The sequence below is a fragment of the Nycticebus coucang genome, chromosome 1, assembly GCF_027406575.1.
Source record: "Nycticebus coucang isolate mNycCou1 chromosome 1, mNycCou1.pri, whole genome shotgun sequence".
Taxonomy (NCBI): Eukaryota; Metazoa; Chordata; class Mammalia; order Primates; family Lorisidae; genus Nycticebus; species Nycticebus coucang.
The window spans coordinates 8,435,272-8,453,685 of record NC_069780.1 but is presented as its reverse complement, the minus strand read 5'-3'; the positions used below and the strand labels follow the sequence as shown (position 1 = coordinate 8,453,685).

At 45.1% G+C, this 18,414-nt stretch overlaps 1 protein-coding gene across 1 annotated transcript in view; it reads right to left on the bottom strand.

Moving 5' to 3' along the window:
- The window catches only part of FRAS1 (Fraser extracellular matrix complex subunit 1), a 482,654-nt gene that overhangs the window by 70,807 nt on the left and 393,433 nt on the right, over positions 1–18,414 (bottom strand). Inside the window, exons 48-56 of the mRNA XM_053590633.1 lie at positions 14,593–14,717; positions 14,168–14,308; positions 13,057–13,284; positions 10,713–10,826; positions 8,603–8,753; positions 7,112–7,271; positions 5,203–5,371; positions 2,746–2,992; positions 639–983 (exon numbers count right to left, since the gene is read on the bottom strand). Of these exons, the coding sequence (XP_053446608.1) occupies positions 639–983; positions 2,746–2,992; positions 5,203–5,371; positions 7,112–7,271; positions 8,603–8,753; positions 10,713–10,826; positions 13,057–13,284; positions 14,168–14,308; positions 14,593–14,717 (1,680 nt within the window). The remainder of the gene's footprint in view (positions 1–638; positions 984–2,745; positions 2,993–5,202; positions 5,372–7,111; positions 7,272–8,602; positions 8,754–10,712; positions 10,827–13,056; positions 13,285–14,167; positions 14,309–14,592; positions 14,718–18,414) is intronic.

Below are 18,414 nucleotides of genomic sequence, written 5' to 3'. Positions count from 1 at the left end.
CAGAAGATTAAGTGAGAATGCCTAGAATACACAGGATGTTCTGCCTGGCGTTCAGTAAGTGCTCAAAGATATCAGTTCCCAGTATCCCTCAGAAGCCCTTTACAGAGGCAAAGGGCCCAGTCAGGGTCAGATCAGTAGCACAGCAAAGCTGCTGCTCCCTCCACCCCTGTGGAGCTGCAAGAGGGAAGGAGCCGTGGAAGAGACCTGCCCACTGTCTGCTTTGGGCGGGCACAAGAAGCCGACATTTCCACCGTGTTGAGACATGGTAACTTCAGAGTTTGTTTTAGCAGGCAGCAGCACATTGCATAACTCACCTCTGTCTTCAACAGATCAAGTTCCCCTCCTTCACAAGCCAAAATGCTCAGCACCAGGCCCTCCCTCTGGACTACCAAGGTCAACCCAGCAAGCTCTAAGCCAGCATCTTTCTGCCATGATGAGCAGAGCAAGAACTGGCCACCCCTCATGAGCGTCCAGGGCTGGTCCTGGTGCCTGGCCTTCCACAAAGCCTCAGACCCATGGCAGCTGCTCTGAGTAATGGTGTGCCCAACGTCTTAAGGACGTTCTCAAGCCTGAAGAGGAAATTGTTCAAGAAAAGGATAAGGAAATGGGCAGTGGAGCCCCAGCATCCTCTCCTTCACCTGCATCCTCGCTGATGGTGAAAGCCGTGTTGCCCAGGGACACGGTGGAGGCATCGTTGGGGCCACTAATGAGCACCCTGGCGGTCGCCGCCCTTCCCACACGAGCGTTGTCAGAAGCGTGTGCCAGGCCAATCTCAAACTCCTCTTCCTCTTCATACTCGCTGTCATCAATGATCATGATGTCACAAGTAGCCCTGGTGACACCACGCCCCAATGTCACACGACTCTCAGCAGACATCCCTCTAGATTTAAAGTCAGAGCCTGATTCTAGAGCGTAGAGGCTACTTCCCATGGCTGACTTAGGAATCGTGTAGCAAATTGCAGAGACGATGCTGCTTGAATCTCCTGAAACAGAAATGGCAAGGAAACCAAAGCATTTGAATGAGTACTGCTCAAATTAAAAAAAATAAAAAACTGTGGTAAATGAATGAGCTTGTTTCCTCTGACACCTTCCATCACTATTTCTGTTCAAACTATGATGGAAACCTTCCTAAAATGCTGTTTCTTTTAAGCCTGTGGTATAAACCACTTGAGGATTTAGTATACCCTAAGTACTTCGCTAAACAACTTAAAATGGATTTCCCATTCTGTGAATTTTGTGCTCTGTTAATTCACAAGACTCATTGCCCACCATCTACGACCACAGCGGGTGGAAAGATAAGAGACATATTTGGTACTGGAAGTAGCAAAGTAATTGTCTCCTGAAGGTAGTGCTATGAGCACAGTTCAGTGCCCTTCTGAGTAAACTTCTGCACTTTAATTCCCAGAGAGAAACGAGCTGGTTTAAAAAAGGAAAGATGAAACCAAACAAAATCTGCTTCTCTGTACAAATGACTTTACTTATTAGTGCTGCCACTTCCCTCGGTGACAGCCTGTCCTGGGCCCGGCTTGGTGGCCCAGAGCAATCTATGGGGCTTGCCTGTTTACCAGGTGGCGGAACAAGGTTCTGTGCTATCTGCAGTATTTGTTACCCTAATGCCCAGTCAGCAGATTCAATAGAGAACCTGACTTCATCACTTACAGTCATGTTGTGGCTTTGAATAGGGGTTTAAAGTCTCAATGTTGCACGAGTATAAATCCATATGACTTTTTGATTTTCAGCCCCTCAAGAATTACCCTTTTATAAACATGTACAATTTTGTGTCAAGTAAAAACAAAACAATAAAAGAGTTGCCCTTTTATTTCTTACACAACTGCCCTTATTTTTCATCTGAGCTCTCCGTATGACCCTCAGATAGGGAAATCTTTAAGCACGTTTCTGTCTTCCAAGAACTAAGATGGAAAGCCAGCCCTTACAAACTGGGACTTCCCTCCTTGGCCAAGGTTACTAAATATTTCATGGATTGTGTGATTGATTAAGAACACTGACTCATGAATAATCTACATGGGTCACCATGAAAGAGAGACAGACTGTGTTACGGTCCATTATTTCACTTCCAAGAAACACAGTCGACAGCATCCTTTCTGATTCATCTGTGCAAGTTTCAACTTGCTCAGCTTATTGGTGTTGCTAGGAGGGCTTTGTTTGTTTCCCCCTGTGGGTTTTTTTTTTTTTTTTTTTGAGACAGAGCCTCAAGCTATAACCCTAGGTAGAGTACTGTGGCATCACAGCTCATAGTAACCTCCAACTCCTGAGCTTAAGTGATTCTCTTGCCTTAGCCTCCCAAGTAGCTGGGACTACAGACACCTGTCACAACACCCGGCTATTTTTTGGTTGCAGTTGTCATTGTTGTTTGGCAGGCCCGGGATGGATTCGAACCCACCAGCTCTGGTGTATGTGGTTGGTGCCTTAGCCGCTTGAGCCACAGGTGCTGAGCCCCCAGTGTGGATTTTATGTTTCTTGATTTCTGGGTTATCTCAAAATTTTTGTAATGATCCATGTATAACCAGTCTTCTAATTCAACTTAAGAATAAATGGGAGTTCTACCACCTTGAACTAAGAGGAGAGTGTTCTGCAGCACTCCCTCTGGGCAGAATCACCACTAGGGTTCATGGGGGTTAGATGAGTTAATACCTGTAAAGCATTCACACCCGAGTTAATGCAAATGTGAGTTAACACAACCCTTAGCTGTCATTACAGCTCCTGTCACCTCTGACACCAACAGACCTTTTCTTTCAATCGGTGCATACAGAAAGCCGGCGCTCTCGTTGACCCGGTAGGTGTTCCTGTCAAACCCCAGTGTGGGCTCGTCCTCAGTGTCATTGATGATGACCTTCGCCTGGGTGAAGTCCCCTAACAGGGCATATGCTGGCATGCTGAGCCCCACGGTGAAGCTCTCCATGTCCTCAAACACGTCATCGTCGTTGATGACGATGGTGCAGGACTTGGTGTCCTCTCGTTCATCAAACTGCACCTGTCACATGGAAACAAGGAGGTCAGCTGGGCCTCAGCTTCCCCCGTGTGGGTCTCCAGAGCATCCTAGGGAAAGAGCTGCCAAGTCCCACGAGCAGAGCACTGACTCAATGAGCGGGTCCTCCTGCCCCCAGCTCTGCATTGTCACTGGGAACAGTTGGCCACCTCTGCCCACTCTTCGCCTGCACAGTGGGGCTGACGAGTATACAGGGACACTGACAGCAAAGGCATCCCCTACCATTTGGTGACTGTAGCAAAACACATAACAACTTTGTATATCCTGTTCTATTAACTCACTGGGACAGCAGCATTCATCATTTGGCTGCTCAGCTCCCTTTGTGTCGTGGAAAGTTTAACTGGACAGAACTCAGACCTTCCAGTGTGAAGTTCTGGCCTCAAGTCTGGTTCTGTGGATCCTATGCTATGTAGGTTTCAAACTTTACAAACATCAGATTCCTCATCAGCTAAATAAACATTACAACATTCCTACTTTACATACTTACTGGAAGGAATAAAGGAGATCAGACGTAATGAAAAGTGCTAAGTATATTTTAAAGAGCTGAACAAACATAAGGTATTATCATTACCATCCTCACATTACTTGTATAATTAAAATTGACATAGAATCTCAATGTACTGAATAATGAGGTTTAAATTTATAGAAAGTTATAAACAAGCCAGACTAATTTTAACTTCATATTTGACTAAAGCCTTTGTCATCGAAATGGGCTAGAACTATAATGTGAATTAATTTAGCCTGTTACAAAGCAGAGAGATTATTTTATATGCACACAATTGCAAACCTATAGATAAGAATTTATTCTGGTTTCATTTTGTCAAAAAAGAAAGGAAGGAAGGAAGGGTGGGAGGAAGGCAGGTAAGCTAGCTAAAACCTTCAAATGCAGCAAAGGCTACAGACTTGCCCCTAATTGAAAGAAAGGACAGGAAACATTCCTGGACTATACTTTGTGCAAACTAAGACAGCTGAAATGTGCAAAAAATAGTTATATGTTTCCAGGGACATGCAAATCTAAAAAATATGTAATTTTAATCAAACAGAAAATTATTAGTACTATATAACCAATTAATCTCATTAAGTTTCATTTAATAAGCTACATATTTCAAAATGTGCTCAGTGAAATGAAACACTTAACAAGTCTCTATTTAAGATCTAGAGAACACAGATAGTCTTTTGTCTTTCCTTGAAAAACACAAGAACACGTTCGGTCTTATCATTTTGCTAAAAGACTCTTTAGCTTATCTGTTCTTTCCTAATTCTTCATTTATGTCTGATGTAAGAGGACTTAGTCTAGCTGAAATGCTTCCATTGAAGGACAGAGCCCACTTCTCTCTACAGAGACCTGCGTTGCCATAAGAATAATAAAATTGCTTTGGAAAAGTACTGAATAAATACCTATGAGGTGCTAGCCACCATGCCCTACATGGAAGATGACAAATACAAGGCCCCCTCCCCTACAGGAGCTGACCATGTAAGTCCCCCTTTCTACTCTGCTCTCAATTCTCTCCTTTTCTCATGGCCACCCTAATTACATTTAACACAGGCATGTTGACGTCTTGCTGATTTCTCTCTGGATCTCAGACTGCTCTCTGCCACACATACTCCACATGTCCAAAGCGAAGTCATGAGTCCAAACCTTGCCCAACCTGCTCCTTTCAGGAGTCAGGCCCCTTTCTAGTAAGGGGCATTGTCACCATCTGTCCCTTCTAGCCCAGTGTCTAATCGGTCCACTGCCAGATCCTACCAATTCTTACTCAAGGGTTAAATCCATCCAGTTCTCTCCAGCTTCTCTTTATAATTGGAGCCCACGTGCTCATCACCTATCACCACTCAGCTAGTCTGTTCTAAGACCTTCCTGTGAGGAAGGGGAGGGGAAAGCGAAGGTGGGACACCAAAGGTTGAGTCCAGAACATGATGCCTGGGGACGCCTTTTGGTCATGAAGCAAAATGTAAAGACTGATGAGATAGACAACAGCTTACGCTTTGGCAGTTATAACTGTGATGAGGGTCAGAGAGACTGTGAAGGACAGAGCAGGATGGGAGGGAGAAGGGGTCATCACTGGAGGGAGGATGGCAGAGGACAGGAAGGCGGGCTTGTGAAGTGGGGGGGCACCACGGGGGCCTGCGACTAGGTCACAGGCTCTGCTGGTGGTGTCCCAGCAGTTTGGGAGTCAGAACCCCACTCTACCTACCTGGCCGGCATATTCCACATAGTCCTGCTGTCCAGGCCGGGAGCTGAGCCCAGAGCCGGAGCTGGCAGTGCCCTGCTCCGTGTGACACAGCACGATGGCGTACTGGTTCAGGTTCCCAGCCCTCTGCACCGTGACGCTGACAGAGCCCGCCTGCTCACTGACATTGTAACTAGGAGCACACAAAAAGTCAGTCTCTGAAAATCCGCTGCAGGGTCACAAAGAAACCACTTTGTTTAATGCCTGTCTCTTCTTGTTTCGTTACTGGCAACTCAGAGAAGAGGAATTATGGCTCCTGCGAGGAGCCAGCGTGTAAGTGGAGGGAATGCGTCCAGCTGGAACGGTCAGGTCCCAAGGACCAAGCTGTGGATGCAGAACGGTGCCTGCCCCACTTGGGAAGAGAGTTCAGAGTCATGCGGGAGATGGAGGGCACTGGGAGCTGTGAACTTCGGTTTTCAGAACATAGAGAGAGGAGACAGCACCTCCCTAGCATGGTGGTGCAATCAGAGTATACAGTGGGTTCTCAGGGAAGAAAGCCACTCAGATGGCAATTAGTAACTCAGCTCAGGGAACTCACTGGACCCCATCTCTGGGAAGTGTGTGAAGGAGCCAGGGCAGTGCCACAGGTAGGAAAACGGGAGTTGGGCCTGGGAAACATGGGTGTTCAGACAAATGCAGCTTTATGGCAATGAGAGAGTGACAGGATTAATTTAGCGTGTGGCTTAGAATTTCTAGTGCTTTTGCAAAGCAGAAGGCTGACTGCCATGTGCTATTAATTCCCAACGTGCATCTAGGTTTGGAAGAGCCAGGAGCAAGTAGAGCATGAGACGCACTTTGTTTTCCATCCCTGAGGATGGGCTCTGGCCTGGGATTATGCCTGGTCACTGTGACGGCTGCAGGCCTGGTGCCCCTTCGAGGTCAGTCCTCACTGCCAGCTTTGAGGCCCTCTGTCCCAGTTATCCCATTAAGTGTTAGAAAGCTGTCCAGCAAATTTTACTGAATGTATTTAATTTTGAAAAATATCCAATTAAGAGGTAAATAACAGCGGAACACAACATATCTAACAGTTGGTTCTAATTTTCCTCTAATTCTCCAAGTACGTGTAAGGGTGAAATCAAGTTTGTATGTTTTCCTTTTTATCCCCAAGGTCCAATTTTCTGTATTATCATAAAGTTTATTTCTTAGAATAGTGAGTCTTTGAAATATAGATTTTACAGAATATTTTCTCCAGAAAAATCATAATCCTAATTAAACTTAACTCATACAATCAGCACCACTTTTACCAATCGGTGTCTCTGTACTTCCCCAGCAGATTGGGAAGGCATCTCGGCGCTGTCTCTGTTCAGACATGCGTTTGTTTCCTAGAAATGTGCACGCCTGTAGAGACGGAAGGAGCTCAGAGAGGGTACAAGCTTGAGAACGAGGAGAACAGATGGAGGGCAAAGATACTGATCGTGTGGGCCAGTGATTATTTTTGGAATTTGGATGTCTATTTTTTATTTTTCCTATCAGTTCTATTGGATTATCTTCTAAAACCTAAAGATGGAACCAAACATACTTGTATGAGAGGCAGAAAACACTGGTTCAGATCAGCGGGCTTCTTAGCCATGTGGCTGTGGGTAAGTTGCTTAACCTCTCGCTGTCTTGTACTTTTGCCCCTGGGTAAGAACAGACCTCATCTCGTAATCGCAAGTATTAAACAGGATGATGTATGTCAGGTACCTTGTGCTGTGCCTGGTCCAAACGGCACTCAGTCCATACTTGGTGTGATTATTATTTTATCATTGCTACCATCATCTCATCATTCCCAGTATCACCAGGTGACGGGAGCTGACCCCCAGCATGCTTCCTCTGGATTTCCTGTGCTTACCTGATTCATTTCGCAAGAATGAAAGAGCCATCACACTTGTACCTGGTATGCTTAAAGCTGATGAGGGACCACTGGATATGGAAGACGTTGTCGCCGACCACATTGGGTTTACTGTCTTTCACCAGAAACTGAAAACTGTCCATCATCTCATGAGCCTTCTCCTCGTGCAACACATAACGAATCAGCCCCAAGTTCACATCCTCTGTGAGAAAAAAGACTTGCTGTGAATTTGCTACGAATTAACCTAGGACCTAAAGACAGCCTCATAGATTCCCCACACCAACATGGCTCATTTATTCTTCTAATAGGGAACAGATAAAACTTACTTTCCTAAGAACCAAAAGCATAGACGTCTTAAGAATAAATGTTTCTGCCAAACTTTAAAATAAAATCCTGCAGCTCTGTGTAACTAACGACCGTCTTTATCTGCAGAAAGTACCCTCATGCTGCTTAAAATGAGAATCACAGGGTCTTGACAAAAGGCGTTTCAGTGAGTGTCTGGGGAATGTAAGAGGGTGAATCCGAGAGGTGACAGAGGAAGTCTGTGCCCCCAGCCTGTGTGTGTGCAGCATCCCACTCGGACTCTGTTCTTCTAAAGCAGTGGCTCTGGAGGGTGTGTGCTAATGAGGATGGCTGGGGCTGGATTAAAGCACAGCTCACGAGGGGCCAGGAGAGAACACACAATTCAGGACAGGGAGAAAAGTGGGGACACGGGGTGAGAATGTTTCACTATGGAGTTTGCTCCCATCAGGTCCCTCCTTAAAACAAGTCTAGAAAAATCTAACATGCTTACAAGAAGCTAAAACACAAAATGGCCTCAAAACTGGAAAATACTTCTGTTGAGCAAACTACACATGTCGATTTTAATTTCTTGGTTGAAATCTTTTTAAAAATCTGTAATTCAGGCCAGGTGCGGGGGCTCAGGCCTGTAAGCCCAGCACTCTGGGAGGCGAAGCAGTTGGATTGCTTGAGCTCAGGAGTTTCAGACCAGCCTGAGCTAGAGTGAGACCCCATCTCTAAAAAATGGCTGGGCACTGTGGTGGGCACCTATAATTGCAGCTACTTGGAAGGCTGAGGCAAGAGGATAGCTTGAGCCCAAGATTTTGAAGTTGCTGTGAGCTATGATGCACTCTACTGAGGGTAAGAAAGTGAGACTGTTTAAAAAAAAAAAAAAATCTGTCATTCTTAGAGAATAACAAAAAGAATAAAGCCCACACAGGAGCATGTATCCATACAGCCTGGTTGCTGCTGCTATTGTTATGTTTAAAGAGCACCAGGCGGCGCATGTATTCTTTTCCAGAAACCCTGGTCAAGACTTGGGAGCTGAGAAAGCATGATACTTTTTTTTTTTTTTTTTGCCATTTAGAGTAAAAGGGGGGAAAAATCAGGGTGGTTAGACACTAAAAAATCTATTTGTTTGAAAATAGGTTACTTGGGGATAAGTAGCTAGAAGTGGCTGTGAGGAAGGTCGGGGAGATGGAGAGAGCGGCATTAGAACAAACGTCTCCTATTTCTAAGTCCCCGGGGCCCCACCCTGGGTGAACGTGGCAGCAGCTGCACCAGGCTGCAGCTTGTTCTCCAAGTGGCCGTGCTTGGGGCCCGTTGTTATCTCATAGACAAGCTGCGGGTCCTCGGTGTCTGGGTCCACGGTCAGCAGTTCTTTCTTGGTGATCAAGTTGGTGGCCTGGAATAGAAACCCATTAAGTTTAATTCCTGAGGTGGGAATAAAGCAGGAATAAGACCCTCTGACTCAGATTTAATTTGGCACAACAATGATTTACTGAGTGCATTCACTGCACAGAGAATTCTGTCCAGACCAGGGGAGCTCTGAAGATAGAAATTCTCCTGGCCTCTGCCCTGAAGGTATACATGCTTTACTGGGAAATAAAGGCTCCTAAGCCAGGTCATTGTTGCTAGAGCTATAATGTAAGATATGAAAAGAGTGTCAAATGCTTTTTAAGACAGGAGAGATTAATTTCATCTGGGGTCGAAGAAAAAGGAATTTGAGGCAATGGGATGTGAATTGGGCCTTGAAAGGAAGTTGGAACTTTGAAAGAATGATTCAGTGCAGGAAATCAATTGTAGGAGTCAATTGTAATGCTTGAAATAGAAATCAGATAAACATACTACACCCCGATAATGCCCAAATATGCCGGCTGAACTTTTAATTCCCTTGCTCATTCATTCAACAAATATTTACTGAGAGCAAAGGTCTGAGAGAAGAAAGGGGGGGTCAGCAGCCCTGAAAATTGGCAGGTCTAGTACTGTAAGGCCAGAAAATTGATGTGTGGATTGGTGAAACAGAGCTCATTTGTGTCATCACAGCAGGATAGCAGCGAGGGGTATAAACTTAGGAGGAGAATCTGGAGAAGAAAAGGGATTGCTGTGAATACAAAAGGGAAAAACCTAAGGGGGCGTGGCAAGGAATTTGTGCTAATTTTGTTCCATGTATTTAGCAAACCCAACTTGTTTGGTGGGAAGTCACAGCGCGGGCTAAGGCTCCATGGAGATGGAGGCGCTCCAGAGACAGCACCAGCCACCGATGCAGAGAGCAGCCTCGGCCGAGCTGAGGAGCCGGGTGCATGTTGAGCTGTGGGTGCGGACCTGGTGCTCTCCCTGCTGTGGGTGAAAATTACTGACCGACTTGGCAATGAGGAGGAGAAAGACATTTCCAAAGCAGACTTCATCCGAGGACTCTCACCTGCACAATGTTCACTTGCCTCCCATCCACAGCAATGCCAGATGTCCCCAGAGGCCACCCTCCCTTCTTTCAGTGGTGACATCTTAGATGAGCACCGGCCTGCCCAGTGATGGATGCTATTTCACGGCCTCCCATTAACATCTGGGGCCATAGGACCAATTTCTTGCGGACAGAATATGAGTGCAAGAGATAAGTTCAGTTTCTGTAACCCTTGCTTAAAGCGATGTTCCTTGCCCTCTGTTTCTCTGTGTCCCCTTCCATGTGCTGGTACAGTTGTCCCTCTGCGGATTTGGTTCTAGGATCCCATGAAGAAATCCACAGATGCTCAAGTCCCTCAGATAAAATGGTGTAGTATTTATACAATCATCTCTAGATTACTTAGAATACCTATATAATTAAATTCTATGTAAACAGTGGTTATATTGTCTTCTATTTGTGGTGTTGTTTTTTCCCTTTGAATATTTTCCATCTGTGGTTGGTTGAATCTGTACATGTGGGACCTATAGACACAGGGCCAACTGCATATTGATAAATTTCTAACGAGCTTTGACCATGCAGTCAACAGCAACAGGCTAGTGATGGCAGACAAATAAGGGGAGAGGAATCTGCATTTCTCCCCAGTCAAGTAGGGCCCTAGGCACCCCATCTACTTCCACCACATATGTAATAAAAATAAACAAACTTCTATGTTATTCTGACCTACTATATTTTTGAATACTGTTGTAAGGGCATTTTAAACTGTACAGTATTTTAACCAATCCTACACAAGCATTACTAATAAAATACCCTAACCCAACTCACAGAGCTTGCCAATCTCAGGGAAATCAGCTGATATGAGGAAGAATGGACAGGAGCTGAATGGAGATCTATTCATAAGTTGTTGTCATGGAGGATGCAGCCCAAGTTGGGTGGCGTGAATGTGACAGGTGGGACAGGCTTTACCTTGCCACCCATGTATTCCAGCCACTGGAGCCCAAGGTTGGTGACAATTCTGGGAGTGCCATCATCTACTGGAAGGATATCCAATTGGAACTGCTGAGGTGCTGCCGTCACAATCTGTAGGGGAGGCCGGGAAAGAAAAAGTCACTGGTAGGTGTCAGAAGCATGGTGGGTCCAGGCTCTCCAGAGCTGGGAGGCCTGAGTCTGGCCATGCTCAGAGATGAAGAATAGGCAGCTGAGCTGGTCTCCATCCCTTGCCACCACTCAGCCTGCGGCCTCGGGGAGAAAGGGGAATGGTGATGTGAGTGAGAACCATATGGGAAGAAAAGTGTGACACTCTTCTGGAATTTCACCTGCTATGGATGCTGGTTATCACACTCCTATGTCAGTATGAACTCACTAAACAATAGAGTATTTCCTTTCAATAACTCTTGTCAAAATTTTCGTGAGAGGTTGTCAATAATCATCATTCAAATGCTAATGTCAAAATCCTCCAGCTGGGATTATGCCAGATGCGAAAAGAGGCTTCACAGCAAGAGATTTTCTTTTTTTTCTTTTTTTGTCCTTTTTTCATTGTTGTTGTTTTAAGGGACAGCTGTCCAAAGAGGGGAAGGGGCAGAAGACGTCACTAATGAAAGCATGTGGTCATAGTAGTTTATAACCCCTTCTTGCACACACATGCCACACACATCTTAGCTGCATTCGGCCACCCTGAGCAGACACAGCAAGGACAGTGCGATACTGGGTTCTCCATCTCCTACAACCCACCTTCTAAGTAATTTCCATTTTTTAAATGACACAGTCCCTCAGAGACCTGCTGTGACCTTTTATGTTTATAAGACAGGTAGCCTTCTTGCTGATACATCCTGAAATTATTTTTCTCTTTTGAAAGTCAAACTAACTGGAAAGCAGCTACAGTTTGGGAGAAAAAAAAAACAACAAAAGTGATGACCTGCCAGGCGGTGATGCAGCACAGACACTTTGCTGGCAGGGAACTCCCAGGAGCCCCACAGACACAGCAGCCAGCCGAGAATGCCCTTCTCACAGGCTGCGCACCCCCACAGGAGCAGAGGACCTTTCATCCAGGAAAATAGTCCTTCCTGTCAGAGTAGGGAAGGAGCTCTGCGGGCTGGGAAGCAGATCCTCTGATTATCCTGAGAGTGCCACAGGGTCAGGGCGTGCTGCTCACAGAAACTGCCTCTGCAGAACCAGACATAGATGGCGGGACGCAGGGTGCCACGGGCCCACCTGTCACCAAAGTGGCAGCTTTTCCCAGGGGAGGTTGACGGCACTGCAGGAGACCTGGCTAACAGACAAAGGCATGAGTAAAAATGGTAGGGAAGGCAGTGGAAGGAAAATAGAAACTTCTCTTGGACACCTAGAGGTTAGAAGAAAGCAATTCTGGCTCAGCACCTATAGCTCAACCGCTGGGGCACCGGCCACATACACGGGAGCTGGCGGGCTCGAACCCAGCCCAGGCCTGCCAAAGAACAGTGACAACTACAGCCAAAAAATAGCTGGGCATTCTGCTGGGCATCTGTAGTCCCAGGTATATGGGAGGCTGAGGCAAGAGAATAGCTTAAGTCTGAGAGTTTGAGGTTGCTGTGAGCTGTGATGCCACCAGCATTCTACTGAAGGCAACAGACTGAGACTCTGTCTCAGTCGCCTGACCTTGAGACAAAAGCATCTTACCAGTTTCAAGCTGGTCCTAAAAGGTTGACAATGACAGTGGTTACTGCCACAGTTTATCTGATGTTCCCTGTCTGCTGGGCATTGGGCTAAATACCCATTTTACAGACGACAAAGCTGATGCTTAGGAAGTTTAAATGACTTATAAAGACATTCAGCTTTTAAGTGACAAGGCCAGAATTTACTTAGTATCTTTTGGATGTAAAAGCCACAATCTTAACCACTGGTATTTCTCAGACTGAGAAACTGTCAGACTGAGGGGACTTCATCCAAAGACAGAAAGATGATCTGGAGCCGTATATACAATTTTAAAATCAGATGAAAGAAAGATTCAAGGAGTAAAGAGTGAACAAAAAAGAAGTAACAGTAACATTAATAACAGCAGCAGCTGCCATTGTACTGAGTGCTATTTGCCAACAGTGGTAAGTACTGTGGATTACTTCTTTGGACTCTTGAGCTAACTATCTAACCCTGATAATTATTACTGTGCCCATTCAACAGATGAAAAACTGAGGCTTAGAAAAGTGATTTGCCCCAGACCACTCTACTGTATAAGTGACAAAATAAGATCTCCAATGACTCTGTGCTTGATGCAAAAATCCATGTTCTGCCCAGGCACATACTGCTAGGCCACTTCCCCACTGTCTCTGCCCCTCACCTCTTTTCCTCCTTCCTCCGTGATGAAGAAGGGGTTTGTCCCATCAGAGACGGTGAAGGTGAACCTGTCTTTGAGGGAGTTGCTGCCATCATGGCTGTAGCTGACCCGCTTCTGGTAGATATCTTCCATGGTGAAGGTGGAGGAGAGGTGGAAATGCTGCCCATTGGAGGTCCACTCAATGGTGCCATGGCGTGGGGGCTGCACGATGGTGAAGGTGACAGATTCAGCCTGTCCAGGAGGCAAAAAACCAGGGGAAGGGAAGGGAAGTTCATAACAGAAACCAGATGAATGAGTGACAGCCCATAGCTAGTTAAGGGCAGCAGAACCTAGAGACATTTACAAAATAAGGGCTGCTTGGCTATCTTTATAGATATTAAAAATAGATCTAAGGAAAAAAATCTATATTATTTAGTATAATTGGAATTGCATCCTGGTCCTTCAGTTGTAAGACACAAGCACTTAATTTTGTTCTTTCAGGTCATAGACGAAAGCCTACATTTTTCTTTTCTTTATTATTATTATTATTTTTAGATGGGGTCTTGCTATGTTGCCCAGGCTGGTCTTGAACTCCTGGGCTCCAGTGATCCTCCTGAGTGGCTGGGATTATAGGTACACACCACTGTGCCCAGAAGAAAGCCTGAATTTTTATCCTCTAACAAGATGACAGGAAATGGACATTTAAAAAACTATTTCTTTTTCACCCATTTTCCCTCACTTTTCTAAGTCTGGATGGAGGGGTGATAGGGAAAAAAGTTAATGAGTGTAGAAAATCTTCATCCACTCTAATAGTGAATAACAACAACATTGGGTGAAATGTCATCTGCCTGACTTTCCGTGAATCGTAATAAAAAACCAGCACGTTAACATGATTGTTACACATCATCGGGAAAAGGATGGATACACTTAGGGCTCAGAAAGGGGTTAGAAACATTCTGCTCTCAAATGCTTTAGTTTCTCTTTTCCAAAAGGCCATGGTATTTTCTGCTTTTTCAGCCTTCCAGAATGCCTGCACTAACCTCACCACTCCATCTGAACCCCAGGGTGCGTGGTTACAAAGCCACAGGGCCCCCCCCAAGCTGCGTTAGCAGAGAACGCAGGGGAGTGCGTCTACCTCCGTGTCTGCATCCACCGCCTGGAGCTCGAACTCCGTGATGGTCTTCCTGACACCCTCCTGCACCCGCATCCCCGAGCTCCTTAAGATGGGCAGCGAGTCGTCCACGGGGCGGAGAGTGATGTGGAAAGTCTGCGTCACCTAGGGGGCAGAAAAGCACAGGTGGGACACACCTGTTCCCAGCACATTCCACGAAATAGAAGGCATGCTCTCTAGTTTACCTTTCCCGTCATTTCCTGGACTGACTGACTGACCAGGACCCCCAAAGTGAGGACTCTCAGGCAAGAGCCCATGTGACTGGCAGAGGCTGCTGACAGCAGAGGGGAACGAAGCTGGTGGGCCCTGAGCGGCTCTGCCCACTGCATTTGAAGAGGACAGCGAGGAATCAACCCCCACGCAAGGATGGAGCCCACCTCCTCTCCTACCTCACTGACGCCGTCAGACAGCGTGAAGCTGAAGGCATCTGCGTGTCGCTCGGCCTTGCTGGAATGTGTGTACTGAACACTCCGTGAAGCCAGGTCGGCCTGAGTGAAGGAGCTAATCTGGACACCTGATGAAAGGGGACGAGAGAAACGAGATGCGTCACAATGCCAGCCGTCCATCTACAGCTGGGAAATGTCACGCTCTCACCACACACAGAGTCCTTCGTATTTTTCTCACAACATTCATGTCCCGCACTTGAGCACTTGTGTTAGAGTTGTTTGTGGATTTCTTTTTTCGACAAAGCATATGTTCTGTGGGAGTGCGGTTAACTCAATGACTGAGGCTTCTGTTGTACCACGTGAACAGAAGGTGTCCAACAAACGTTACTGGCTTTTCTCTTGGGGTGGAGGTTTGCAGGTAACATCTGTGAAATTCAGTGTCATTGCCTTACTCTCCACACTGTTCTCTTGTAAGTTTCATGTGGGGCTCTAGCCTCTTCGTCCTTTCTGAAAACCTGCCCAAATTTTTAATATTGTGTGATGATTTAGCTTTTGAATGCTGGAGTTACAGGGCTTGGCCACACGTGGCCTTGTTTCTGTGATGGAGAAACAGATGACATGTTTCTGTGATGTCAGCATCCTGGCCTCCATGATTTCATTTCCTAATTCTTCCAGGTCCCTTTTCAAGTCTCGGGTCTGTAATTTTGCCTTCCCGGGTACCTCTTTGGCCAGTGGGCAGTGACAGTGAATGCAGGGCTTTGGAGGTTGAGCAAGCCCACCAAATCAGAAATGACCTAGCAAAGCAGTGTCCTTTAGTAACATGATATAGAAAAAAATCATGTTAACTTTTCCCAGAATCTTTTTAAATTAAAAAAAAAATTCTAAAGCAATCTCAGATAATGATAAGATCTTAAAAACACAATGTTTTTAAAGGCCTAACAGCATTAGCAAAAAACAGCCAAGAATTCTTGGTCCTATCTCTGGACTCTGGAGCTCACATCCTGGTATCAGTCAAGAGTGAAACAAAATCACATCTTTCAGCCCTTAGCACAAATTCTTTCTTTCTGATCCTGGGTATTGGGGTATTAATCCATTTAATCTAGTCCTTTAGTTTGGCCCTGAAATTCATTTTCTCTTGCCTGGGATTTATTATTTTTCACTGTTAATCCCAGCAAAATCAGTTTAGCTTTTCTATTTTAAAAAAGAGAGATCCGACTTTGACTCGTACATATTTAAATATGACATCAGTATCACTGCTTTATCTTTAAAAGGAAAAAACCCAACCCACATGGTTTACATTTGCATCTCTCTTCATCATCTGAAATCTGTCACCCAGCTACAATAGCCTCCTGAATATGGGGGCATTAATTTTTTGATGAGGCGTTTTATATTTCTGTGCTTGCTACATCAGTTTCTGACAGGCAAGAAATGTGGATCCCTGTCTAACAGCTCCATATCATTCTTTATAAATTTAATAACTTCAGACTGGCTGCACTGAGAAATTTAAATCTCTGCCCGCTGCTGTGAATTCATCCTCACAGCTCACAGGAAAATACTTGCCTGGGTTCTCACAATCAGCTGGTCACCTAATTCACAGTTGCCTCTATGAAAGTCTCACACTGATTAAGAAAGCAGATAGATTTTGCCTTCCTCTAGGGAAGGAAGATTGAGATTGACTTTCTTAAACATTTATTATTGAGGTGAAATTGACATATAATAAATTACAAGTATTTAAAGTGTACAATTTCATACATTTTGGCATGAAACCATCACCTCATTCAAAATACTGAATCTATCCATCACCCCCAAAGTTTCCAACTGATATTTCATAATCCTTCCACTCTTCCCTTCTCCATTTCCAATCCCATCCCAAAGAAACTAATAAATTGCTTCCTATCACTACAGGTTATAGTTGGCATTCTATGTAGTTTTTTTTATTTTTTTTTTATTTTTGAGACAAAGTCTTAAGCTGTCATCCTGGGTAGAATGCTGTGGCATCATAGCTCACAGCAATCTCAAACTATTGGGCTCAAGCAATGCTCTTGCCTCAGATTTTCTGTTTTTAGTAGAGACCAGGTCTTGCTTTTGCTCAGGCTGATCTTGAACTCTGAGCTCAAGCCATCCATCCGCCTCAGCCTCCCAGAGTGCTTGGATTACAGGCCAGGTATGAGCCCCTGCCCGGCTGCTATACTTCTTAACCAATGGAATCACACAGTATGCACTATTTTACATCTAGTTTCTTTCACTTAGCGTAATTATTTCAAGATTTACCCATGTGGAAGCATGTAATCGTTCATTCCTTTTTGTTGCTAGGTAGTATTCCACAGTGTGGATATGACATAGTTTGTTTACCAGTTCACCTGTTAATAGGTGTTTGTGTTACTTCCAGTTTGGGGCTATTTCAATACAAGCTGCTATAATTATTTGTGCACAGTCTTTGTATGGGTGTAAGTTTCTTTCTTTGGGGGTAAATCTCTCGGAGGGGAATGGCTGGGATACTTGTTAGATTATGTTTAATTTTTTAGGAAACTGTCAGGTTGGTTTTCTAAAGTGGCAGTGCCATTTTACACCTCACTCAGCAGCAGTGCGAGAGAGCTCCAGGTTTGATCCAGCGGGACTCTCCCACATCAATCCAGCAAACGCCGAGCACCTTCGGCAGGCACAACCCTGTGTCGGGCTTACTCAATTTTATCATTTAACAACTGTCAAGGCCAGCATATCACCTCCATTTTTGTAGGCAATGACACTGATGAAATCATTTACATAATTAAAAGGGCAAGGTCACATAGCTAATAAGAGGCTAGTGCTGCCATCGGAACCCAAGGGACCCAAGGGAAACCACTGAACAACCACCTTGGTAATATTTTTTAATTGGTTCTTCTAAAACATGTCATTGGCTATAACCTCTTTCTTGTCTGAAACATTGATTTTGGTGGGGCTTAATATTATCACTTAAACAATAGCCATAAGTACGTGCCAGAGGGTAATAAGCTGCTTGTAGAAGCTAGACTTTAAGAGGAAAAAGATTTTTCTTGTTTTTTCACTGATGTGCACCTGGAATAGGGCACAGCACACAGTAGGTGCTCAAACCATATTTGGTGAGTGAATTCAGTGCACCTACTATGTGCCTAAGAGGTTCTAGTGAGCACACACAGCTACGTGCTGCTTGCTGATGGCTCAGTTTCAGTCAAGGACAGGCTGTGTTTGCGACAGTGGTCTTTAAGATTAGAATATTGTATTTTTATTGTACCTTTTCTATGTTTAGATGGACTTATATAGGCAAGTACTTAGCAAAGTCTTACAATTGCCTATGATGTTGAGTATAGCGTTACGCTGTGCAGCGCTGTAGCCCAGGAGCAGGACAGACTATCCCACACAGCTGAGGTGTGTAGAGGGCGTGTGTGTAAGTACACGTTGTGCTGTTCACGCAACGACACCGCCTGACAGTGTGTTTCTCAGAATGTGCCCCTCTGTTAAACAAATGACTGCATTTTCACTCCCTGTACACTTTAAAATTTTTTAATTTTAGCCATTGTTAACTGGGTATAGGAAGACCTCATTTACTCACTTGCTAGTAAGATGGTGCTTCTAATAACAGATTGTCGCCACTGGCTATCACAGCAGGGAGTTGCTGTTTGAAATACCTTAAAGGCTTTAATCCCATCTGAGGTGGTGTCAATCACCAACCTGCTGGCTAAACTGTGTATCTGGCAATATTTCGGAGACCTGCATTAACCCTGTCAGTTTTTCCAATTCCCCTGGAGGGCCAGCACGTTAAAGAAAGCTCAGTCTAGGTCAAGGAAATGTGGAGGGACTCAAGCATCT